The following is a 27371-nucleotide window of genomic DNA, read 5'->3' as shown; positions in this document are numbered from 1 at the left end:
TTCTTGAAAGGACAGCCCTCACCTACTGATACTTATCTTCTTTGCTCTCTTTCACTGCTCTGTTGCTTCTTTAGAGCCATCAGATGTTTTTTGGTGTGGGTACATCCTAGAATGGGAGAGCATGTAATCTCTTCCCATTTCTTCCAGGTTGCAGTGCTCTGAGACATTTCATGAGGATATCCTATGACACAGATTAAAAGGGGTTTGCCTCCTGGCAGAGGTACAGAGCTGTGGGGGAATGAGATGATCATTGGATGAGGGGTTATTCTTTCACGATAACCTGGCAGTTTTCCCTGATTGGTCAAAAAAACAATCTCCTAAACTTTTTTTTCTTGACAGAAACAATGCACAGAGAAACTGGCTTAAGCTAACACTTGAAGTAATTATATGATCTTAGTCCCTGTGCTTGCTTCTCATTCTAAAATGTTGGTTGCCTGTCTATCGTGCTAATCCAGTGGCTTCAGTACAATGAGACACTGACCATGTATGTAGACTAGTAGTTCTAGATCACTGACTCTGTATTTTTCTCACTACCAGTTTCTTTTAAGAGGGATCAGTCAGAAAGGAAATGGCATTTAGACATGCAGGAATTTGCTAACTATATAAAGGAATGTGTTTTTGTTGAGTCTGTTACTGCATTGTTCTATAGTAGCGCAAGCTTCACTAGGGGTATCATAAAAATAAAACCTAAAAGTAAATGTGAATGAAATTCAGCTTCTCAAAACTCCAGCTGACCTAAATCAAAACACTCTGGGGTTGATTTACTAAAACTGGAGAGTGCAAAATCTGGTGTAGCTGTGCACAGCTGATTGGCTACCATGCACAGGTGTCCAAATGTGAGGAGATATAGAAATTTGCTTCTTGAAATAACACTTGCTACTGTGCCATCACCTAATGGTAAAACGGTCGAGAATCGTCCCCCAATGAGCTTGACAGGAATGGAATATTCCTGTAGAATACTTACTGCATGGTGACCTGGATTGCAGCAAACAACTATTGCTTATTTTAGTGTGATAGTCACTTTAGTAACACTTGTAAGCTATGTTTTTAGCACATCTAATAATTATGCACTGACCTTTTGTCATCCTGTAATACTATATTGCTTTCATTGAGTACTGGTTCTTAACGAAGTTGTTCCTTACCTTGTCTTATACAATGAAGCACTGTACTTGTTGCTTTATCTTAAAACGGTAAAATGTAAGAAGTTTTTTTAAGAAGTTATCCCTGTCTGTAGCGAGGATCAAAGATCCTCTAACACTGGCATCACAGGCTCTGATAATTGCCTGGACCCTTTATTCAGGTCATTTATGGTTTTTCTTTAGTGCACTTTTTGCCTTGACTGCTTTGCAAAATAGAGAAAAAGAAATCCGTGATTCTCATTGCCCCAAACTGGTCCAGGAGAACCTGGTACACAACCTGGTACTAAAACTTCTAGGAGACAATCCAAAGCCTCATCCAAACAGGTCAAACCTTATGTCTCAGGGTCATCCTTTTCAGTTACTGACTTTAACACAGGGACAGGGTTGTCTCTCTGTCATTCCCACATTGCTCAGTACTAGAAAAGCCACTTCCAGAAAAATTTGCTTTTGTAACTCGAAATCCTTATTTGTATGATGTGAACACAGACATTGTAGTCCCAGAGAATTCTGTGTTTCACATCCTGGTCTTCCTGCAGTCTGGACTTGACCAAAATTTGATCTTAAAGTAGAGTTCCAGTTGAAGAAAAAAAAAAGTCTGCAGCTACAAAAACTGTAGCTGCTGACTTTAAAAATACAGCCACTTACCTGTCCCTCGGTCCAGCGGTGTCCTCACCACTTCCTGGTTTTAGCTGCTTTTTTCACTCCCTAGCGCCGGCATCTTTAGTGTGGGTACCCGGCTGTGACAGCTTGCGGCTTCACAACCGGGTGCCCACTGCGCATGTGCGAGCTGCGCTGTGTGAATGGCCCCGTAGTCTTCTGGGACCTGTCACATCTGGGGTACTATAATAGAGAAGAAGGATCACAAGGAGTGAAAAAGTACATGGGAACATTACGTATCATGTCATAGATAAAAGTATTCTACGACGTTAGCCTGAGCCCATAACACATCCTGAATTTAAGATTGTATAAAAGTGCAATGGACCCATATACAATCCAAGGAATTATTCCCAGAGATAATGCCAGGTTATTGTTTAAGAAAGTAAAAAGGTAAGGGTGAAATCAAGCAGAATCAAGAAAAGGGAAAGAGCGGGCACCCCACGCGGGAGTAAAATTGAAGGGGATAGAACAGGAAGAAAAGAGAAAGGAGTGAGCACTAAGGCATCCAAATAGTGAAACAAGGGGCATACCCACAATGGACCTGGTATGTGATTCAAGGATGTAAGGAAATCCTCTGGTGTAGGCATCCCTAAATGAGACCGGAAACGGATTAGGGTGAAATATCCTCAGCATTACTGTTGGGGAAAAGAAAGGCTTTCATGTAGTTGGATGTGGAGAGATTGATCCAAATGTACCATAAGGTGGTAAACTTCTCAATGGTATCACTGTCCATTGCCAGCATCTCCTGTATGTGTATCATTCACCATGGAAACCCAGAGGGCCATTTAGGGTGTTGTTCCCATCTAATGGTTTGATTTGCAGGCCTTGGAAAGGAAGAATCTCAGTAGACTCATTTTGAGATGCGACTGAGCCCGGAAGCATGAAGAGTAGTAGTATTTCGGGGATTGGGGTCAAAGACTCGACATAGATACTGTTGTAGACAGCAAAAACTTGTGTCCAAGAAGGCTTAATCTTAGAGCAGTCCCACCAAATATGTAGATAGGAACCCCTCTCATGACCCTCTCATCTCTAACATTTGGCAGGCGTAGAGGGAAACTTCCGATGCAGAGGTAAAGGATCCCTGTACCCTGATTTAAAGTTTTTACTGGGCACAACAAGAGATAATGGATTTATGTGTAAAAAGAAAAGGTTTGCCAATCAGCTGCAGAAAGATCCCTTCCCAGGTCTGTGGACCATGTCCTGGTGTATGTTGAGTATTTCCATGAAGAATGAAAAGGAGGAGTCTATAAAGTGTGGAGAGTAGGTGTCCAGGTGTCTCACGGAAAGAGCATAATAACTGTCCAATCTCCGACATGGGCAATGCATGAATGCAGGAGCAAAAAGGTGCTTACAAAAAGATGACAAATGGATGGTTGTTAACCAATCACCTCGACCTAAGCAAGAGACTGGCTCACCAGTAAAGTGATGAATAAATGCATGTTCCACAGGCCAATCTGAGCGGCAGTACGATCCCACTGAGGGAATGCCCATACCCTGGGGAAATGCAGGATTATCAAATAAAGGAGTCAGAGGGGATGGGTCTGATGACAAAAGATGGAGAAGCCCCTGCTGGTACCATTTACAGAGAACGGCCAGCGTCAATGGGGAAGAATATAGTAGATGGAGGTTGTGTTTACAGCCCCATGGGAGGCCTCTTAGGTCATTTGGTGACAGGTCTTGTTCTACCATAGTTGAAGCTTTGGGAAAGGGGAGAGGGAACCACTTCAACATTCAAGAGAGCAAGGCAATGAAATGATAGAGTTCATAACTGCGGAGTTCGACGCCTCTTCGGAGTTTAGTAAGCAAAGTATGTCGCAATCTAGAGAAGCCTTGATTCAATTCAAAGAATATAGAGAGAGATCATAAAGAATGGAAAAAAGCCTTTGGCGCCAATATGGGAACCGTTTGAAAAATATACAGCTGTTTTGGTAAAGTGTCCATCTTTAATGTTTTTATTCAGCCAAACCAAGGAATAGAGGAAGCACCCCTTACATCCAAAACTTTCTGGATTTTCATTATAGGGGCATAATTAAGGCCATAAACCATCACCAGCCACTTTATTAGGTACACCTTGCTAGTTCCAAGTAAATATTCACATCTACTGTACATGCCTAAATGTATTGAGTTCCTGCCATGTGATTGGCTGATTAGCAATTTGTGCTACCAAGCAATTGAACAGGTGTACTTAATAAAGTGGCCATGGAGTGTAGATCAGCTAAATTAGAAGGAACCACAATGCCCAATTAAGAGATGCATTTGGGCTTCCATTGAAATGGAAAACTGGAATGGAGTTCGGCCATAACAGGAAGTGGTAAAGAGACATTTAAGGCCTCTGTTTTAGACATATTCAATTTGAAATTACGAAAGGAACCGAATGCCTGGAGAGAGGGAACAGAGATGTGGGGCTGTTGTATGTAGAGCAACAGATTGTCTGCATATGAAGAGAGCTTATGGTGTAAGGAAGAAGGTTGGATACCCGTTATGGCATTATTTTGTCTAATTGCTTGGGCCAAATGCTCAGTGAATATTACAAAAAGAAGTGCCATTGGAAATAGCAAACAGCTCAGAAAGCGAGCTGTTCCCTATCACTAATGCAGTAGGGTGTGAATATAAGGTCCTGACTTTAGAAGTGAAATTATGTCCTAACCTGATCTGTTCCAGGGATGAATGTAAAAACTTTCAAATTCCTTCTCTGCGTTGAATGACGGAAGGCACTGAAAGGCCATGATGCCGGATATAAGAAATAAGATGTATAGTCTTGGTAGTGTTATTCCGGGCTTCCCATCCACTGATGAGCCCTCTCTGATCTTTATGAATAATAGTAGGTAGGGGCGGAGAAAGGCAGTTAGCCACCACCTTCCCAAAATGTTTGAAGTCTAAATTAAGAAGCGAGATTGGGCGCGATAACTGCTGCACTGGGACGGGTCCTTGCTGAGCTTAGGAAGAACAAAAATATTAGTGGCCAGTAGATGTGTAGAGGGTAGGTGAAAATCATCAATAGAATTTAATGCCTTTGTCTTGATCGGGGCAAGAAAGGGGGCAAAAGTTTTGTATAAACGGGGTGAGAATCAGTCTGGTCCAGGGCATTTGCCCGGTGTTAAACCTTTGATGGCACAAAGAAATTCCATCTCCAACAGGGAATCCTCCATATCAGAGGTGACTTGAGGGTCAATAGTGGGCATTGCGGTATCCCGAATATACTCCAACATCTCATCAGGGTAGTAGGTGGTCTTAGTGCGCAGAGAGGGAGTAATAATTATTAATTAGAGTAATAATTGAAAAAGGCAGAAGATATACCTGTATTATTATAAACCTTGCATTAACGGAGGTGGTGTGAAACGGAATAGAATGCTGTGGGTTCCACGAGTGCAGTAACCAGGCTAAATGCTGTCCACATTTATCGGCCATAGAATAATGGGTATTGCAGGCTTTGTCTCGAGCAATAAGAGAATAAGAGTCTAATGGGTGGGTACAACTGGGGGATTGGGGGGGTACAACTGGGGGAATCAATGGTGGAGAGCGAGCAAAATCCTCTCTTGTATTAAGAGGTATAGACTCCGGAGAGAAAGATATCATAATACCCCTGTACAAATCATTAGTAAGACCTCATCTGGAATATACAGTTCAGTTTTGGGCACCAATTCACAAAAAGAACATTGGGGAACTGGAGAAAGTACAGAGAAGGGCAACCAAACTGATAAGAGGCACGGAGGAGCTCAGCTATGAGGAAAGATTAGAGGAACCAAATTTATTCTCTTGAGAAGAGATTAAGGGGGGATGTGATCAACATGTATAAATACATCAGTGGTTCATATAGTGAATTCGGTGTAGAGCTATTCACCCTGAGGTCATCACAGAGGACAAGGGGGCACTCTTTACGTCTGGAGCAAAAGAAATTTATTCTCCAAACACGGAAAGGTTTCTTCACAGTGAGAGCTTTGAAAATGTGGAATAGAGTTGGTTCTGGCCAGCTCAGTGGATTGCTTCAAAAAAGGCCTGGATTATTTCTTAGATACACAGAATATAACTGGATACTAACATTTATAGGTAAAGTTTATCCTGGGAATATCTGATTGCCTCTCGGGAGATCAGGAAGGAATTTTTTTTCCCAGCAGGTGCAAACTGGATCATGCTTTGCTGGGGGGTTTTTTTGCCTTCCTCTGGATCAACTGTGGGTATAGGATTATAACTTTTTTTTTTTTCCTTCTATGGTTGAACTGGATGACTTTTGTCTTTTTTCAGCCAGACTAACTATTTAACAACCTTAGCAAATCCCAGTGGGCATTAGGTAAGTCAACATAGACAGTAGGATCGAGATCCTGCTTGTGTGTGTATTCTAATAAGATTTGAGACAGAAGGTGGCAGATCTCTCCATCCTGAGCCTTCTTTAAAAAGCCCCGTGTTTAATAAAACCGGCCCAAATGACACATTTAAGGGCTTCCCATTAAATAAGAGGATTTGTAGTATCAGAGGAGTGATTTGCTATAAAATGCTGAATGGTGCTAGAAACTTCTGCCACACAAGGGGTATCTTTTGAGGAAATTGTCATTTAGGGGCCAGGAAGGACCATGTTGAGATTTGCGTGGGTGACCTAGGGATAAATGGACTGGGACGTGGTTGGACCATAAAAGCTGACCTATGGAAGTACGAAGAGGGGTATCGAGAAGTTATTGGGAAACACAAAAACAGTCCTACTTTAGGCTCTACAGGCGATGGAATAATAGCCAAAAACTCTCACTGTTGGATGCTGGAAACCCCAAATGTCAACCAGTTGAGCTTTGCTTAGGAGGGATTTATTATGACATAATGAGGAGTGGAAAAGTGAGGACTTTCCTGTAGATGTATCCATGGAGGTGGACAGAGCAACGTTGAAATTACTGCCCACAATGAAATGAGGACCTCCAAATGAAGGTAGTCTGGATAGGACTACAGAAAGAAAGTTATCTTGATCATGGTTGGGGCGTAGATATTTGCCACTGTAAAAATAGAAGATTGAAATTTCAATTCAAGAAAGATAAAATGCCCATCAGAATCTATGAGAGAGTCCAAAACTTCCAGAACAAAGAATTTATGAAAGGCAATAGATTTTGGATTTGGCATGTGGGTTAGGACAGTGATACCAGGTGGAGTAATAAAGGTTGCGGAAGGCAGGGACACTGTTCGATCAGAAATGTGTTTCCTGTAATAGTATTTTGATCTTGGATTAATGAAAATGGTACAAAATGTGACTCCGCTTCTCTGGGGTATTAAACCCCCGGCAGTTCAAGGTCAAGAAAGCCAGTTCCACCATAACATATGGAAAAGTTGCAGAGGGAAGTTAGGACCCCGCACAATTTAGGAGAGAAAGAGGAGGGGAAATATAGGAGTAATAGAAAGAGAGGGGAAAAAAGATGAGAGAAAGTTCCCATTAAAGCTGAAAACATGCCCCAGTCAGGCGATGTGGAATGAAACCAACATTAAGAGTTGGGATAGATGCCGCCAGGTAGCAGTATAACATAAACTCATTGCAGACTATGAAACCAGAAAAACAAAAATACACTAAGTATTAAACAGTGCATGCACATAGCACTAAAAGGCCTAGATGGGGTAATGTGATCAGAGCACGGAGCTACCCCCAGTCCCGATCACCCACAGGTCAAATATGAAGCATCAAACAGAAGAACCTAGACCTGGGAAAATGTGGCTAAAGATAACCCAGGGTAACATGACTGACTATAGTATGTATAATTGAGGGGGGGATATGGAGAGAGGGAAGGGGGGATGGGAAGAAGGAACGGGATGGGAGAGGTAGGAAAAGGGGGGGGGGGGACAAAGGGGAGGAAGAAAGAGGTACCCCTTAGTTACACAGATATGGACAGTACCAAAAAACAGTCTAAGGTACTAAGGATTGTATAATCAAAACCCTACATAACTGAGATAATATTGTAAAACATTGCAGTCATATATTATGGTATAGACGAAAAACAGAAAAAAAATTTCAATGCAGTCCAGCAGGACCAACAGTAAAGGTTTGGCAAACAGGCTCAACAAATTTGGTGGGAATTGCTATTAATTGTAAACTGCTCTTTTCTGACCAGATGTACTAAACTTCATGATTCAAAATGTGGTTAGCTTAGTGGTTGTGAGGAGCAGCACTTGTGTTCCCAGTACAAAAGGTCTGGTTCTCGTGGTTAACTTTATACATGGTGTAGCAGGGAGTAGAAGCTGGACACATCATGAAGCTTTCATTTACCCTGGGCTCATTATTTTGTATCTTGTAGGAGGACCACTATGCCTTACTAGTGAAAGCCTGGGAGACCAAAGTATTTCCCACCATTCGGAGACGGTTCCGTAATGAGGCTGAAAGAAAGTCGGGCCTGGACCAGATTAAAGGAGCTTTACAACTTGGTATGGATTGGTCAACCAGACATACATTTCTTATCTTGACTGTGTTTTTATATTTTGATTTAAAGCTGCATTAAAAAGAGGAAATCATACAGTAACTTCTGTAAGTACTTTTTAAAAAGTGCAGACACACCATGAGTTAAGTCAGAATAGCTGCCTGCTGCATCATGGGCTTATCTCTAATATTTGTATCCAACAAGTTTGTGGCTTTGTCAGAGTATGCACTCAAGTCTGTGAGAGAGGAGAGAAGCACAAACAGCTGCTATGCTCCTCCCTCCACTCTGCTGCCCATTCACAGAAGCCTTTGTATTTTGTGAATGAGTTCACGCAGTACAAAGGCTTCTGTAATTTGGCACGAGGAAGGGAGGATACGGCATAGTTGTTGCTCCAACTCTACACTTGAAGGGGCTGAAACCAGCTGAGTCCAGAATTAGAGCTACGGAAGCTATTCTGCTGGAGCACAATAAACCTGTCTGAAATAGATAGAGATATGCCCAGGAGGTGGCAGGTTGACTGTTATGCTGATCCAGAGATGTCAGTGCCTTCTTAGTTACTTGCATGTATGCAACAAGGAAAGTCGGATGAGACCACCTAAACTGCATGCTTGCTCCAAGTTGGTGACTGCTAGAAAACTAGCAGTCTCAGAAGGCAAGTTTACTGGAACCTGAACTCCAGGACATGTAAAAATTCTCTTTTGCAATGCGGGTGTGCCTGCACCATGAGGGTTAACTTCGCATTGCAAAAATAGATTTACTTACCCAGTCCTCAGCTCCTTTGTGCTGCTAGACTGGTCCCCATGCTTTGATGGTCTAGGGTCCTGATGTTGCCAAATTTAATGCACAGAATCTATAGCCCTGCATTGGACAGAAAAATGCCCTAAGGACAGTCCACCACTAATGCTTAGGGGATCACCGTCGGACAAGGAAGCAGATGATCAGTAAGTAAAAGTGCTTTTAACATTCCCTAGACATAAACAAACAGAAAACTCTTGCACTATAGGCGCAGCCCTACTGCAAGGACAGTTTTTCAGGTTTCAGCTTTAACATTATATAGACAAACAAAATACTTTGTATGATAATAGGATCATAGGTGTGATAATAACACACAAAATATTGTCTGATTTCATACAACCATGGACTTATAAAGTGCCATTGTGACCATCCATTAATCACAAAAAAAATACTAGTTGAGTGGCTATCGTGCTGATCCTCGTGCATCAGTGCATTATCACTGACGTGGGCAGGTAAGCAGGGATTGGCTTCTGCCTACTGGTCTGCACATTTTGAGTTAACAGGGATATCAAAATCATTCCGTTTAAAAAAAAAAATATATATATATATATATATATATATATGTATTTATTACATCTCTGGAATGCCTGCAAGTTTCCGTGGGTTTTTTTTAATGAACATGCTAGTACACACAAATACCTTCAGTCTTCTGGAGGTGCACTCAGTGCCTATTTGTAAGCTCACAACACAGTGCCTTTGCTGGACTGAAACCACACAAAAATGGTTTCAGCACTAGCTTGTTGTCTTTTGCTAAACTGTAAAAACCCTCCCACCTCTGCTAATCTTCACAACATAGGGGTGTTCTGTAATCTAAGATAAGAACTGGGAGGGCTGATTAGACTTCTTGAGTTAATGCAAGCAGAGTGCACAGAAATCAGGACAGCTCTGATATTGTTATATCTGTTCAATAAATTAAAAAAATATCAGTTGGTTAACAGACCAAAATGGAGTAAATATAAGACTTTCATTGTTTGTGTTCACTTAGTGCTTAAAAGAACTTGGGATGTTGGGATAAATGTTTTCTTAACCTAACCAGACCACAACAAGTACTTTTAATTGCTAGCGTATTGTAAAACTAGGCTAACTAATTGTTTTTTGGGCTTTTTTTTTTTCTTTGTGGCCTCTATAAAAGTGTTTATTTGCATTACAGGAATGGTGGATATAGCCAGGCAGACAGTAGAATTTCTGTATGAAGAGAATGGAGGTATCCCCAGGGATCTTTATCTACCCACCATTGAAGATATTAAAGATGAGGCAAATAAATTCACCATTGACAAAGTTCGCAAAGGTATAGTTTTCATAAGAAAATTGTCAGTTGGCTTCTCTGAGATCTCTGTGTTTCTAAATGTTTTAATTGAATCATCTTTAATTGCTGTGTTTAGGTCTTACTGTGGTCATTCGGTCTCCTGATAGTAATAACGTTGCCAGCACTGGTGTGGGAACTGCTTTACCAAAGTTTGCAATCAGGGGTATGCTGAAGACCTTTTCCTTGCATGGGGTGGTTCTGGATGTTGATTCGGTGAGTTGTTCTACAGTAAGTTGCTTGTAGAGGTTTCTCGTTATCCCATCAAAAAGTTTGTACAATTTAAGTGGAAGTGACTATTTGTTACATGTGAATTTTCCTACTGTAGTTCTATTTAAAAGTACATTCCTGTAATAAAAGCTTACCTGTCATGATAGAAAAAAGCAAATTCTAGTCGAATATGTCAAACAACATGCTCTTGCGCTCATCCTACTGCTTTACTGGTAACTTGCTGACCTCAATTGTAAATGTGCTGGACTTTAGTATGTAAACTTTACTGGTTGTATATGCTCGTCTTGATTCACCGAAGTGTTGAAGCTGGTGGATGACAGCCAGGAAACTACAGGGTATAGATAAAAAATGGAAACACTACATGGTTTGCAGGTGTGAAAGTGACGACGTTTCGTGTTAAAAGCGTTAGTGTTGTAACATTCTTTTGCTTCTTCTGTGTGATGATGAGACACCTAGCTAACAGGTGGGAAGCCTCACTTTCATATCATGTCAGAGCTTATTGAGCTTCAAAGAGGGCAGATTGTTTGTGCCCGCTTAGCTGGTGCCTCTGTGACTGAAGTTGCCAATTTATTTGCGAATTACAGTATCAAACGTTATGACGGCATATACAGTTTACAGGGAAACATCATCTGATAAGCATAAGTGCGGTCAACACGGTCAACTGACCGTAACAGTCAAAAGGACATTGCGCAGGATTGTGACCCGGAATAAGAAAACAACTGCTGCAAAAGTGACTTCAGAGTTCAATCTTAATCCTGTGAAGACTGAGATTGAGCTCTGCAGTCACTTTTGCAACAGTTGTTTTCTTATTCTGGGTCACAGTCCTGCGCAATGTCCTTTTGTATATTTTGGCCAGTTGACCGTGTCAACCACGCTTATGCTGATCAGACGACATTTTCCCAGAAACTGTATATGCCATCATAACCTTTGATACTGTACCTTGAGATATGGCATAATGGCAAAAGAATGTTACATCACTTCCGCTTTCAATGTGAAACATGTTGTCACTTTCACACCTGCAAATCATGTGGTGTTTCCATTTGTTTTGTCTAACCCCTGTATGTGAAAAGTGAAGAAAACCGAGCAGTGGCAATACCCATTGTGCCAAACTTAAAATATATAGTTTTTTTTTTTTTTTCCATATTTGTATTGATTGTTTGTTCATTCATTTTCATTGTGTTATTCAGGTTAATGAGTTAGTACAAGTAGAGACATATCTGCGAAGTGAAGGAGTCCTGGTGAGGTATTGGTATCCTATAGACATGCTGGAGAGGCCGCCTGTGGGGTACAGAAGAATGGCTACTAATGGCCTAGTCACTTTGGACAGCACAAACATCCAAATTCACAGGTAACCCAGCTGTGTGCCATCAGAACACAATCTATAAATTGCAGGATAATAAGAAAGCAGATTTCTCACATTGAAATCAGTACCAATGATATATAGTAAAAGGGGAACTCTTTTTCTACTGTATACATCAACAGCTGTTAATAAGATCAAATCGTATGATTAATAATGTTGTGTATCTATAGCTAAGACCTTTTTTCTTTTTTTTTCTTTATTATACAGGATTTAAATAGCGCCAACAGTTTGCTCAGCGCTTTACAATGTAAAGGGAGACAATACAGCAACACTACAGTTCAATACAAGAGGGATAGGAGGGCCCTGCTCCCAGGAGCTTACAATCTAGGAGGGAGGGGCTAGTGCTACAAAAGGTAGTAACTGTGGGGGATGAACTGGTAGGAAGAGTAGAAGATTCCATTATTAGCTGAGGGCTGGATAGGCTTCCATGAAGAGATAGGCGATCTCTGGAAACCTAAAAGTGAGCAGAGTAGGCGATAGTGTGATAAATTGGGGCAGAGCGTTCCATAGGATGGGGGAAGCTCTGGAGAAGTCCTGGAGACGAGCATGGGAGGAGGAGACAAGGGAGCTAGAGAGCAGGAGGTTGTGGAAGGAGCGGAGAGGACGGTTTGGGTGGTATTTGGAGACAAGATTGCTGATGTAATTTGGGGCAGAGTTATAAATGGCTTTATATGTTATTAATGTTTTGAATTTTATCCGTTGGGCAATGGGAAGCCAGTGGAGGGATTGGCAGAGAGGGGTGCCTGATACAGAACAGTTAGTAAGGTAGATGAGTCTGGCAGCAGCATTCATGATAGACTGAAGAAGGGATAGCCTGAAGAAGGGATAGCCTGTGATGAGGAAGGCCAATGAGGAGGGAGTTACAATAGTCATGGTGGAGTGAATAAGTTGCTTAGTGGTTTCCGAGGCTAGGAACGGGCGTAGCTTGGAGATGTTGCGGAGGTGAAGTCTACAAGATTTGGACAGCAATTGAATTTGGGATTGAAAGGACAGATGGGAGTCTAGGGTTACACCTAGCACCCTGGCATGAGGGGAGGGACTGATGATTGTGTTATTGATCTTGATGGAGAAGTCGGGGGAGGGGGAACAGGCTGGAGGGAATACTAAGAGCTCAATTTTGGAAAGAAATATAGAAAATATAAAAAATATAGAAATATAGAAGTTTTGTCTACCCTTTATAGAAAGGGTAGGCAAACTTTGACCCTTAGGTTGTTTTTGAAGTACAAATACCATCATGCCTTTGCCCCTGGGGGGCATGCTTGTGGCTTTCAGAGTCTTGTAACACCTCTTTGAATTTGTAGTTTCACAACAGCTAGAAGGCTGGAGTTTGATTACCCCTCCAGTAGAAGCTGGTTAAAGTTTCTGTTCACTTCTTGCCCCAGAGACACAAAAAGAAGCAACAGGAAATCTCTCCAAAGTGAAATGTCACTGGAACCTGTTGGAGAATTATTCCTTTTAGGGCTTGTTCACACCATGTGCAAAGATGTGTGTTTTCTGCACTTGTCCCTGCAAGGGCACAAACAAAACAATTGGTTGCTGTCCTGGTGACAATGTTCACCAGAACAAATAGAAGGGTCACCTTCCTATGCTAGGACATGGACATAAATGAAAACCTGACACAAGTTATAACTATTCTATTCACAACATAGACGTTTGTGTTTTGGACAAAGTTAGAATTTAACGTCTATCATCCCAATTTTTCAGTAGACAGAAATGAGAGTAATGAGTGCATTTTTTTTTCTTCATTCCAGGGAACTACTAAGATGTGAATCGGCTTTGGCTAGACTCTACTGTCGTGTCGCTTTACTCAACATCTTTGCACCAAAGTGCCCGCACACGTTTACTCGCTTGTTCCACATTCCTGCCATCCGAGATATCACACTGGAACACCTACAATTACTGTCAAATCAGCTTCTGACTCCGCCTCTTCCTGGTAACTTTGCACTTATCTGCAGTGATACTGGTGTTCTCTTTTCTGAATAGGAGATCTATATTTGCAGTATACACCTCTCCTGTGAAGCTGAAATACTTTCTTCTCCCCACTGTGTCTATGAATACCTCCCTCTCTCAAAAGAAAAAAAATGATAGGCACCCTTTAGTATTCTAGTTGACACTGATTTTTCCGGCTGATTCTGGCATTCTTGTGACAACGTGAAACTGTTTAGAAGCGCATGCTGTAAACCTGGGTTCCTTTTCAGATTTATACATTAAAACTTATTTGTTTGTTTTTCAGATGGGACTATCAGCTCCTCCTCTATACTTATAGCTCAGTCTTTGCAACACTGCATCTATTCCCAGAATTGCTCCACCACAGATCTTTTTTACCAGGGAAATGCTCAGCCAATTCGAGAATGGCTTTGTGTTGCCATCACCAGGGCCCTACACCAGGGAGAAGATAGTCTTTTGGACCTCACCAAGCAGATCTGTTCGTTCCTACAGGTCAGTCTGAAGTTACATTATTAGTAAAATTTGTTTATATCTATAATTATGTATAATTTACAGGAAGCCTTATAAAATGTATCTGTATCTATACATATAGCAATTATAGTAAATTATATTTCTGAAAGTCCTTGTCGTGCAAATCCGATCTGATTTTTTTTTTTTTTTTAATCAGGTAAGGTTAACTTTTTACAAAACTGAGCTGCTATTTAATAACTGGAGCAATAAAAAAAAGTGGCAACTAATCAAATTGTTTTGTTTTTTTTGTCATTCATTGAGCTAGTCACGGGTTATACTGCTGCCTACAGGAGATTTGGACACTGGCACACAAAAAATTGTGACACATGATAACTCCCTCCTACTCTCAGCATGCCTTTGTTTTTTTTGCTAGTGTTCTAGGAGAATGGATGTCTTTTCTCTGCTCTGTGTTAGCTGTTCTCTTTTCTTCAATCAAGATTCATGCTACATCACTGCTGAGCTGGTCTCTCTGCACAGCTATCTGGATTGGCCTATCTTAAGCCGAACTTTGGATTGCAATACATTGACCCCGATAGACTAGACATGGCGAGAAACTGGAACATGATCTTTGGCCACTGGGCTGTGCATTGTGGTACTTTTCAGACAAGAGTTTAATGTGTTAATCATGGAGCGTTCTCCAGGTCCAGTGCCCTGACAGGTGTGACCCTGCCTCCGAATGATCATACTGAATATGCTTCCAGGCTGTGCACTGGGAGCTAGGTCCATTGGACAGCATTTACAGTTTCCACTTACTGCTGGGTGAAGTGTATTGCATGTTGAAAGGAATTGGCTCCTCTCGTTCCTTCCTGTAGCTACCGACTCCCGTCAGTCCCCTGGCCCTGACCAATGTCTGTCCACAGGCCCGGAGTTCCCTTTGAGACACAGGAAATTGCACACAGACACAAGGTGGTATCTCAGAAGGAACTGAATTTATTCTTCCGTGTTCAAACTTATATATGAAACTTAAAACAATACATGGAAATATAAGAACCAATCAATTGACAGGTATGCATTGACCAATCAGAATATTATATACGTCAGTAATGCCCAATCATTTAGCATTTATGTTAATTATTATTATATGCGTCAAGCATTAATATAGAAAGTAGACAACTTCCCTTTTAGCGCTGGCTATAGTTTATTAATACTCTTGCAACAGGAAAAAAGCCCACCGCAGACTTTCAGTCTTATGCTAGGTAGAGGAAAAAAGGAAGTTACATCTGAAAGAAAAAGAGGAACCTCAGACTCTTATCGAAAGTAAGAAACAGTCTTAAAACACAAATTCATCTTTAAGTACTGACATAAATCTCAAAATGGATTCTTATCTTAAAATGGCAGATCTCAGGTCAAGAGACAAAATGGCGGTATGGTAATGCTGAAAGGCTAATTCCTTCAAACCCCCTCTTAGGTCACGCACGTGACCTTACACCTTTTTTACAGGTTGGTACCTGGGGCCCTTAGTAGGTCCTTTATCAAGACACTGATTCCACATGGTTCTAGTAATGGTGGCGTCAATAAGTTTCTGCATTAAACCTCGGATGCAGGGGATACATCAGCAACCACACAGAGTTAATACTGCAGCAGCCATTACTATAGAAATCAGCATAGTTTTCATCAGAGTTCCCCATCTACCAAACCAATTTTCAAAAAAACCAGCTAGTGGATTTTCTACTCCTGAGTTTTCAGCCAATTCTTCAGACAACATTTGGAGGCCTTGAAGGGCTCTAGTAATGCTTCCATCAGGAGCGGTGTTATTGGGGATAAAAGTACAGCAGTAGGAACCAAACATTTTACATACTCCTCCTTTCTCAGCTAATAACATATCAAGAGCAATGCGGTTTTGCCAAGCAGTAAGGGATGTTGCATCAAGTTGGGCAGAGACCCCCTTTAGAGCATCTCTAGTATAGTTAACAAACCTTTGTTGATTATAATAAATGTAATTAATCCAATCCACATTTTTGTTAGGCTGTACCCATATAGCAATAGAGGCAAACCCTGCAGCAATCTGGTCCTGAGCTTTAAACTCATCAGGGACTCCTCTTGGTACACCTATAGCATCTATGTAAACTCTATTATCAAAGGAACCACGGGGTGCATTTCTTTTATACCTTCTAGATCTGGATTTTTCCAAGATGGGCAAGCTTCTTATCCCATCTTCTACTTTGATCATAAAGAAAGGCATGAGAAGATGGGTCAGAGCGCAGCTTCCCTTCCATCTGCTGGGGAGTCTGGCTCTGAGTCTCATATCTCCACACAGCCACCACACATCCGACAGTTGCTGCCGGTGGTCCTGAAACCATTCCTTCCGGTAGCCTTCTGCGGAGGTGCGGATGGTCTTAACACAGTAATTAGGTGGGAATGTACCTAAATCTTTACCCTTAGCATCATCATGTTCAAAGCAGGTAAAATTTCCTGGTACCGGTTTAGAGGCCAAAGGTAAATTTCGTAATCCGGTAACAGGGAACCTCTTAACAAAATCAGAACATTCCTTCTCAGTGATGTTATCTTTATACATTCTAATTAGGCAGGACATATTAGTTTCTTCTTCTAACAAAGGAACTGTGGCAAGTAGGGGGCGGGGATTGGCACATGAAACACAGTCTCCCTGTCCCTTACTTTTAGTGGTCCATCTCACCCATTCAATCCATTCATTTTTGTCAGAGTAACCAGTTTCAATGCTTAATCTGTCTTCTGATTGCATCACTACTCCTGTCACCTCATTATCCAGTCGATTCCTAACTTTGGGGAATGAATTGTCTATGGTATTGACATGGACTCTTGGGGAGGGTTTTACCTGTAATATGAGGTTGGCCCAGGGGTCTGTTCCTGACACAGTTATTCCCAACCTATATTCCCCACTATCTCTGACCTGTGGGTTCCTTATTGTGAAAATGATATTCCCTTGGCCTTTTGCTATAGAGATTCTTTGATAGGTGCCTATGTCCTCTAGGGGAATTCTAGCTGATTGGGTCTCCCATTTATGAGGGTCTGTTGTCCACCATATATTCTCCCAGTAACCACAGGGCTTATTCCTCCCACACATGTACACATTATAAGGTCCAATATCATAAGTAACTTTAGTCGGGTCAAACACCTGGTTTTTAGTCAGAGTAAACACTATGGTCTGATTTACATCCTCAGTAGTCAAGACTGGTGTTTCCTGTAACCCCCATCCCTTATCTTGTACAAAGGACATTCTTTTCATCCTTCTCTTAGTGCGGGTTAGACTTCGTTTCTTTCTGACACTAGAATGTTGTGTACTGTGGTTTTGTGTGTGCACTGGTTCTGCATTATCTGGGTCACTAGCTTGGATGGAGGTATTACATATACTCTTAATCACTCCATAATCATCTGGGTGATAAATACAGTTAGTTATTGTCCATACTGGGAGGAACACAGTCAGGGCTGCTAGTATGAGGAAGCAAAATGTCTGCCCAGAGTTCTGTGAGAGCATCAGAAAGGTCATCTTCTTCAAAGACTTTTACACCGGCTTCACTTCCTTTTTCTTCTTCTGTATCTGTGTCTTTGCCTTTGTCTTGCTTCTTAGGGGCTTGGTTCACCCTTTTTACACGGCTGGCATGGATCCAGGCCTTGGAATCCTCAGTCAGGACAGCGGTCCTGGTGACAGCGATCACAGAAGTGGGGGGCCCAAAGGGATACTCTTGCTTCCGATTCCTATGGAGGGCTTGTATCACCACACGGTCCCCGACTTGGAAAGAGTGAGTTGGTTCCTGTGAAGAAAGAGGAAAAGTGCGAGCAACATTTCTTTCAACCTTGTCCAAAGTTTCAATAAGTTTTCTCTCATATTCCTCCTGAATCAATTCCAAATCCCCTCTTTCTACCATGAGTGGCTGTCTGGCCCAGGGAGTGGGAAAGGGCCTACCCATTAGAACCTCAAAGGGGGAGTAACCTGTCTTTTTAGAAGGAGTCATCCTTACCTCTGCCAAGACTGCAGGCAGTATTTTTTTCCAGTTTGCAAAGGTACCTCCAGTAGCTTTCCTAATTTTATCCTTGAGGGTCCTATTCATCCTTTCCACTATACCTGAGCTCTGAGGGTGGTAAGGAATGTGAAACTTCCACTCAATTTTGAGTGTTTTCACCAAATCCTGACATACCTTGGCCACAAATGCTGGACCGTTGTCAGAATTAATCTGGAGTGGACATCCCCACCTGGGAATAATTTCCCGTGTAAGGATCCTCACTACAGTTTGGGCATCTTCTTTTGTGGTTACAAAGCTTTCTACCCAGCGGCTAAACATGTCCACAATTACCAAAAGATATTCTTGTCTTTTTCCTTCCTTTGGCATGTGTGTAAAGTCTACCTGTAGGTGAGTAAAAGGTGTTGATGGGTATGTCAGGTGTTCATGTCTTGCCTTGTGAGGATTGTTTGGGTTATTCCTTATGCATGTAATGCATCTAGACACATATGATTTTACCAAAGAGGGAAGGCCAGGAATGAAAAAATCATTATCCAGCAGTTCACATGTAACCTGCCATCCCCTGTGACCTACTCCATGATACTGTGAGATGAACAGAGGTGCACTGGCCTTTGGAATGCATGGTCTCCCCTCTGTGACACAAAGTCCAGTTTGTGGACTCTTTGTCACACCAGCTGCATTCCACTGCTCAATATCTTCTGAGGTAGCATATGTCTGTAAATCCTGCAATGTTTGATCCAACAGTGGCATTTCAGGGGTGAGCATTGGCATTTGGATCATGGCAGGCTGGGTAAGGGCCGCCTCTTTTGCTACTTTGTCAGCTAAAGCATTTCCCTTTGCAATATCAGTTTGTTCATTTGTGTGTGCCCTACAGTGTAGGATAGCAAGGGATCTTGGCAGTTGTATGGCTTTGAGTAAAGCCTTCACCAGAGATGAATGTGAGATGGATTTTCCATCTGCTGCAATAAATCCTCTCTTTTCCCAAATTATTCCAAAATCGTGGCACACGCCAAACGCATATCTGGAATCTGTGTAAATATTTACATCCTGACCCTCAAAAAGCTGACATGCTCTTGTAAGGGCTATCAGTTCAGCGGCCTGAGCTGACTGGTATGGGATGGGTTTTGCTTCAAGTACTTTATCTGGCAACTGCACCACCGCATATCCTGCATGGTAAACAGTGTCAGTGGGTCTCGAGCAAGAGCCATCTACAAAAACATTCTGTGCCTCTGGAAGAGCCACAGAAGACATATCCTGTCTTGGAGAGGTGTCCTGATGAATCAATTCCAGGCAATCATGCTGTGGAACAACTTCATCCTGCTCTCCCTTTAAGCCTAATAAGGCATTTAAAATTGGAGCTGGACCTGAAGTGGGAGAGGTATATTTTATTCTCAACTTAGGGTTTGACAACAGTATAACCTCATATCCACTAAGTCTCTGGGCTGACATGTGTTGGGTATGTATATTCTTGAGTAGAATAGACACATTGTGGGTGGTATGTAAGGTGGTCTCATGTCCCAGAGTGAGTGACGTAGCCATTTGGACCACCATAGCGCTTGATGCTAGTGCTCTGAGACACGCAGGCATGCCTTGGACCTGTACTGGAACCATTTTTGAGAAAAAAGCAACAGGGCGGAGTTTTCCTCCATGCTCCTGGGCCAGGACCCCTGCCATAGTTTTACAATTTTACCTAGCATACAGATGAAATATTTGATTATATGCGGGCAGACCAAGACCAGGGGCTATTACCATAGCATTTTTCAGATACACAAAAGCATTGCACATATCATCTGACCATTTCACAAGATCTGACATTTCTGAACCTGTGGCTTGTCTCAAAATGTTGTCATAGTAGGAACAGTCAGGTATCCATTGGCGGCAGTAACCAATCATACCAAGAAAGGTGAGCATGTCTTTCCTGGTCAATGGGCGGGGCAGACCCATAAGAGCCGCAGCTCTTTTGTGGCTGACTTTCCTTTCACCTTTTGTGAGAACAAAACCAAGGTATTCAACAGTTTTCTGACACCATTGTAGCTTTTTCTTAGACACTTTATGACCACATTCACATAACCAGTTCATGAGATCTACACTATCCCCTTGGCTGGCTGCCCGATTAACACTACAGAGAAGCAAATCATCTGCGTATTGAACCAAAACTGAACCATGGCAAGGAGTCCATGGCTTTAAGGTAGCCTGGAGGACAACAGAGTAGACCACAGGCGAATCTACATACCCTTGCGGTAATTTACACCAAGTAAGGGTCTTTCTCCTGTAATGAAACGCAAAAATTAGGCGTGTCTCCTTGGCAACAGGGATTGAAAAAAATGCATTTGTCAGATCAATCACTGTGAAAAACTCAGCATCAGCTGGGATGGAGGAAATGAGTGTTGGTACATCAGGCACTATTGGGGCAATGGGAATCACAAGATCATTAATGGCCCTCAGGTCCTGCACAAATCTGTAAGAGCCGTCCGGCTTCTTAACTGGATTTATTGGGCTGTTGTATGGTGAAATCACCTCTTCAAGGACTCCTTCCTTGAGAAAGTGTTCCACCATGGGCGCTATTCCTTCCTCCTTTTCTTTTGACAAAGGGTATTGTTTGTGAAACACAGGTTGAGCCCATGGCTTCAGTGTGGCCTTATATGGAGTGCAGGAAATGAATCCCACATCCAAGGCACTTTTTGCCCAAACTTTGTCATTAATTGTTCCAGCAGGAAATGAGGGGTCTTCTTTAGTAATCATTGTCATGGCAGGGATGATTGGCATTTTGGCAGAATGAGCCACTATACCACCTCTCCTTGTGGATTTCAAGTTGATGTTCAACTCTCCCATGAGGTCTCTCCCTAACAAATTAACTGGACAATTGGGTATTATTCTAAATGAGTGATCTAGCAGAGTGATTCCCTGTATGGGGTCAAAAATTGGAAGAGGCGGTGTTTTATAAGTCTTGGTCAGTATCCCATTTATTCCCATAGAAGGTTCAGCATTCATTACCTCTCCCTTATAATAATCCTCACTCAGACTCGAACGAGTCGCGCCTGAGTCCAACAAGAATGGGGTTAATTTGCCCTGTATATGCAAGGATACAAGGGGTTGTTCCTTATAAGAGTGAGAGACAAGCGGGAATGCTGGGATACCACCTTCTGGGCACCTTCATTTATTTTGTGATTGTGTCTGCCAAGAGATAGGAAACCTCACATTCTGCTGTGGGAGGTCCCTTTGTGGTTGGCCTGGAGAGGGGCTATGCTGGACGTGGTCCTGAGTTTCATATGGACATTGATTTCTCCAATGATCCTCAGCCCCACAGTTAAAACAACCCGTGTCCCATCCCCTATTATTCCTCCCTCTTCCCCTAGACCGGCCTCTGCCTCGGTTATTGAAACCCCCCCTTCTCTTGTACGGTGGGTTTGTGTGGGGAAAGGGATCTTCCTGAAAATGAGTGGCCACCGCCTTGGGTATCTCTAGACATCCGGCAGCATCTTTCTCAGTCAATTTCAATTGAAATTGTTCTCTGGTACAAGTGGGCCATTCAGAAATCATCTGTTTTACAGTTAACATGACACTGGGTTTTAGATTGGACAGGAAAGTCTGAATCAGTAGACTATGCATGGTGTCTTGCAATGTCAGTCCTGCCTCTTGTGTCCATGTCTCATTAAATCTTTTCCAAAAATCTAACACAGTTTCTCCTGACTTTTGCTTGCAGGCTACTGCGGTAGGGAGGGAGGATCTAGATTGGAAAGCTCGTTCCATTTCTTCTGAGACCTCTCTCCACATATTGTCCCTACCATCTTCTGTGTTTAATTTATAATTTGTGGCAGTAATGTTGCTTGCTTCTAGGATGGATATGGTCCCAACATTACCCCAATTCCAAGGGGAAGTTTGTCCCAATATTCCATCGAGGATAAGGCGCATATCCTCTTGTGTGTAATTTCTACCTTTACATGCTTTCTTCAAATAGCTCACAGTAGCCGTTGAAGAAACAGTGGGTCTTGGACAATGTTTGACAATCCTATTTATGTCTTCTATCTCAATGGGTTTCTTTAATAGATTGTCTCCTATTGTCATGAAGGGCATCTGTTGTGTATTGGAATCAATACCATATTGGGTATTATGGCGTGTGTGTGATGGACTTAGCATGTCCACTATACCTAGACTATTAGCTGCTCTGAACAGCAGAGAGCCTGAACTAGCGGATTCATCAACAAGTGAGTCATCTGCTTCAGTAGTTGAAGAAACAGCTATTCCCCCTGTCGCTCCCTGTGTGGTAGGACTTTGAACCACACCCTGGGAGGGCGCGGGAGTTTGAACTGTGGGGTGTTGGACTGCATAATGTCCGGCTAAAAAAATCAATATCTTCTTCAGTAAGAGATGGATAAAGTTTTGTGGGCTGTGGGACAGGTGGGACATATGGGGGAGGGAATGGCATGAGAGGGTGTGTGGGTCTGTCTATTTCTGACTCTAATGCATGTATTTTAGTGGCATCTACATTTCTAGCTTTGGCTTTATTTTGTTTCCCAGTTTGTCTATGAAACCAGAGAGGGGCAAATTCTAACCAATTTTGTCCACCTTTGGTCATGTATTTCTGATCCCACACAGGATCTCCCTTATACCATGGGAAAGCCTGTTTATCCCCCAGACAGAGACCCCTAATCATATCCATATGAAAAATATCATTACTCCCATCACGGGGGAACGGGTCAACACTTCCCATGAATTCACTCCAGTCTGCTAATTTATCCACCCAGGGGTTAACTAGATAGTAATCTGTCCCACAGATACGGGCTACATAATCTTTACATATCTCACCAACATTTGGGGGAGGGCGTTTATCCTTACTTTGACCACTTCCCATTTTTACACTTACAAAGGTCTGTGTTACAAATCTGTCCTATAGGCTGTCCCAAAAAACAGGGGTCAACTTCCAAATGACAATTTACTTTATAAAAATGTCTGGACTTAAGATATTTATTGGGTCTTTCTCTAGTGGTTGACCAAAAGTGGAGATTATAACCTGGATATACAATACTTCTAATAATATCCTGACTCTGACTAACTCCCACTTTTCTAACAATAAGCCTACAACACAATTTGAACAAGACATTTACATAGGCACCCAACTCCGTGTCACCATGCTATCACCTTCTCTAGGTCATCAGCCAATAAGGCCTAGCTAAAGGGGTGGTGCGTCTTACAACGGAAGTTGACAATACCTTCAGTGACCTCTGGCCCATACACTTACCAACTGGGCACTTGTGTCACACAAACAAATTATCTTATACTTCTATGCGATAGGAAGAAAAGCAAAGAGTTGCAGGACAGAATTGATCAGCCCCGGACTTTTCCTGGTTTCTTCTCAGAGAAACTCTTTTCAGCCCCTTCTCATAAGAGACTGTGCAGTTCCCAAAACTGCTCCTGGTCTTTTCCAAAAGACCTTGTGCTCCCCACAGCACTTTGCGCCTGGCCACTGGCGTCTTAAGACGCGAAGCCCGGTGCTACCTAAGGGCATGAGATTTTAATCAGAGCCCTTCCGGCAAGACAGACTAATTGACAGAATGACAAAAAATCTTACCTACCGAAAAGGATGATTATCTCATCCCGGACACGAGCCCCCAATTGAAAGGAATTGGCTCCTCTCGTTCCTTCCTGTAGCTACCGACTCCCGTCAGTCCCCTGGCCCTGACCAATGTCTGTCCACAGGCCCGGAGTTCCCTTTGAGACACAGGAAATTGCACACAGACACAAGGTGGTATCTCAGAAGGAACTGAATTTATTCTTCCGTGTTCAAACTTATATATGAAACCTAAAACAATACATGGAAATATAAGAACCAATCAATTGACAGGTATGCATTGACCAATCAGAATATTATATACGTCAGTAATGCCCAATCATTTAGCATTTATGTTAATTATTATTATATGCATCAAGCATTAATATAGAAAGTAGACAACTTCCCTTTTAGCGCTGGCTATAGTTTATTAATACTCTTGCAACAGGAAAAAAGCCCACCGCAGACTTTCAGTCTTATGCTAGGTAGAGGAAAAAAGGAAGTTACATCTGAAAGAAAAAGAGGAACCTCAGACTCTTATCGAAAGTAAGAAACAGTCTTAAAACACAAATTCATCTTTAAGTACTGACATAAATCTCAAAATGGATTCTTATCTTAAAATGGCAGATCTCAGGTCAAGAGACAAAATGGCGGTATGGTAATGCTGAAAGGCTAATTCCTTCACATGTGTGCCATGCTCCTTTTTTTTTTTTCACCATTCAGCTTTGAGAAAGCGCACTCTGTCTTTTCCAGATTGGAAATGACACATAGAATCCTCCATGGTTGTTCTCTGTTGGCTGCTTGGCTCTTCTGCTACAAAGCAGATGGGTTTGTGTGACCCGGGAGATGCCAGCCTCTCTGTACTGGATGTGTCAAGCTTACACTATAGTAACAGTTCAGATTCCACCTGCAGTGTGCCTCCAATGTAACAGACACTAATGGCCTAAGGTTCCACCATCTGCTAGACTCTATGTCCTCATTAAAGTCTTTCTACGTTCCACCAGGCATGGTATCCTCAGTCCTATTGTGGAAGAATGTCACAGCTCTCATCCAGGATTTTATAGCAAAATAGAAATTCCATGCCTTTCCCTGCTTAATTCTTATCTGATCTGTCCACAGGCCTCTAAGCCCAAAACTGTCAGGGTTCTGTCTGCTACAGTGTCTCTCAACCTGTAACTAAAGGCAAAACTTAACATTTTTGGATAGTGTAGAAAAGGGATTAAAACACTGTCCATTTTTTTGCGGTCTGTGACCCCGTTAGGGAGATTCACCCTCTCTATTTGTAATGTTTACTGTGAAAGTAAAATCTCAAACTTTGGGTTGACATCAGAAAAGTAATAAAGGGAAAATCTTCCAAAGAGGACACTAGTTTTGTTACCCTGGTGACACTGCAAAATTTCCTCATTTGCTCTCACTTCCTGTTTTGACTATGCTATAGAAAGTGAAGGTAAATCTTTCCTATGGGACAAAGCGGGCAAAAAACTGATAGTGGTTATAAACCTCCCATACTTTATCCAAGATGAAGAAAAAGTTTTGCCTTTAGTTATACTTTAAGTTCTTAAGGGATAAACCTACTTAAAAGTAGTCACAGTCCTCTGCTACAGATTACTGATGCTGTGCACCCCACTTTAAAGCTCAAGAATCAACCTGTAGCTTCTACCAGTGTTGTACCCAGTCTAGGCTTCTTTAGGGCTCCTAAATCTGCCAAGACCTTTCTGCTTTTCGCAGCCCTCCTTTATGGAGGCTACAAGAACCCTGGTGAGCTCTTTGTCCCTCTCCTAGTGCCTGTCAGCCTTGTGTCCTTTTGAGAAGGACTTTGTTAAAAAGTTGACTGCTCAGTCCATCTCACTGTATCCCTGCTTAACAAAGCTTTAAGCATCCCTGGGGAGGACACAGCTGTCTTTAGGGATCCCATAGACAAGCAATTGGAGCCTGCAGTACAAGCTTGTACGTATTTTGCCAGATGCTGGTTGACAGGACAAAGAGCACTAAAAGGGATCTGATCACTACAGCAATTAATCCCTAGATTGTAGAGCGTTTTAGAGCTTATGACCACAGCTTTGAAGTATAATGTGAAAAGGTTCTTGACTGTTTCCTGCCTTCCATTTCCAAGATGGGTCTCCTATTGATGAATAAGGATCTTCTGGTGATGGGCTGTGGACCTGCATGCTAAAATTAGCAAGTCCTTTGTATGCCCTTCAAGGGAAACATTTTTGGAGAGCCAAAAAAACCAAACCTAGATCACACAACCGTTGTGGGGGGAATATACAAGGGGAAGGCACATGAGAGACACTCTACACATAAGGCCTGATCAAGAAATGGGAAGCCAGCGGTCCCTGGAACAAAACTGAAGCACAGTGACCTGAACCTTGGTGGTGCTTAGGGCATCTGCAAAAAGGCTAGGATTTGCTCCGCATAGAATTGCCTCATGGAAAAGGTACTTGTCTTGCAACAAATTATGTATTATACACTGTGTGCACAATTATTAGGCAAGTTATATTTTTGAGGATCAATTTCATTGTTGAACAACTACAGTGCTTTCGATCAATCCAAAATGTTAATAAACCACTTTTAATTTCTTAAATATTCAGGTTTGGGAAGTTTTGGCTTTCTTAGGAGAATATATTTTTGTGCACAACGATTGGGCAACTATTAGCGTGCAGAATTATTATGCAACTAAATGAAAAATTTAAATTTTCCCATCTCACATGTTTATTTTCATCTGTTAAAGTGAGACTAATAAACAAACAACTCAAAATTTGCAAATAAACATTTCTGACATTTAAAAAACAATCAGTGACCAATATAGCCACCCTTCTTTTCAATAACAGTCATAAGCCTTCCATTCATGGAGTCTATCTGTTTCTTGATCTGTTGACTATCAACTTTTGTGCAGCAGCAACCACAGCCTCCTGGAAACTGTTCAGAGAGTTGTACTGTTTTTCCCTCACTGCAAATCTCCCATTTAAGAAGGTCTCACAAGTTCTCAATAGGTTTTAGGTCAGGTGAGGAAGGGGGCCTTTTCTGGCTAGCCACATAGTGGAGTACTTCCATGCATGCAATGGAGCATTGTCCTGCGTAAATATCATGGTCTTCTCAAAAGATGCAGACTTTTTCCTGTACCACTGCTTGAAGAAAGTGTCTTTAAAAACTGGCAGTAAGTTTGGGTGTTGATTTTGTGTCCATCTTCAACTTGAAAAGGTCTGAATTGGCGCTCTGTGCCCCTTACTGATCCAGCCACGGGCCATCCATCTGGTCCGTCAAGAGCCACTGTCATCTCATCAGTCCATAAAACCTTTCAAAAAATATGTCTTCAGATATTTCTTGGCTCAGTCTTGACGTTTCAACGTGTGTGTCTTGTTCAGTGGTGATTGGGTTTCAGCCTTCTTTACCTTGGTCATATCTCTGAGCACTGAACACTTTGTACGTCTTGGCACTCAAGGTAGGTTGCAGTCCTGGAATATGACAGCACTGGAGGATAGTAGGTTCCTGGTAGCTTCACGTTCGATTCTTCTCAAATCCTTTTTTTTTTGTAAATTCTTTTTATTAAAGATTTGCACAGG

General features: G+C 42.1%; 1 protein-coding gene across 2 annotated transcripts in view; it reads left to right on the top strand.

The window, feature by feature from the left end:
• HECTD4 (HECT domain E3 ubiquitin protein ligase 4) overlaps positions 1-27371 on the top strand; it is a 241288-nt gene that overhangs the window by 173620 nt on the left and 40297 nt on the right. For both annotated transcript variants that reach the window (XM_089676997.1, XM_089676993.1), the window contains exons 52-57: positions 8057-8183; positions 10122-10259; positions 10354-10490; positions 11693-11853; positions 13617-13798; positions 14099-14304. In XM_089676997.1, the coding sequence (XP_089533123.1) occupies positions 8057-8183; positions 10122-10259; positions 10354-10490; positions 11693-11853; positions 13617-13798; positions 14099-14304 (951 nt within the window). The remainder of the gene's footprint in view (positions 1-8056; positions 8184-10121; positions 10260-10353; positions 10491-11692; positions 11854-13616; positions 13799-14098; positions 14305-27371) is intronic.

Source organism: Staurois parvus, unplaced genomic scaffold (genome assembly GCF_062004578.1).
Source record: "Staurois parvus isolate SC_StPar_1 unplaced genomic scaffold, SC_StPar_1.0 ptg000014l, whole genome shotgun sequence".
NCBI lineage: Eukaryota > Metazoa > Chordata > Amphibia > Anura > Ranidae > Staurois > Staurois parvus.
This window is presented reverse-complemented; position numbering and strand designations above follow the sequence as displayed.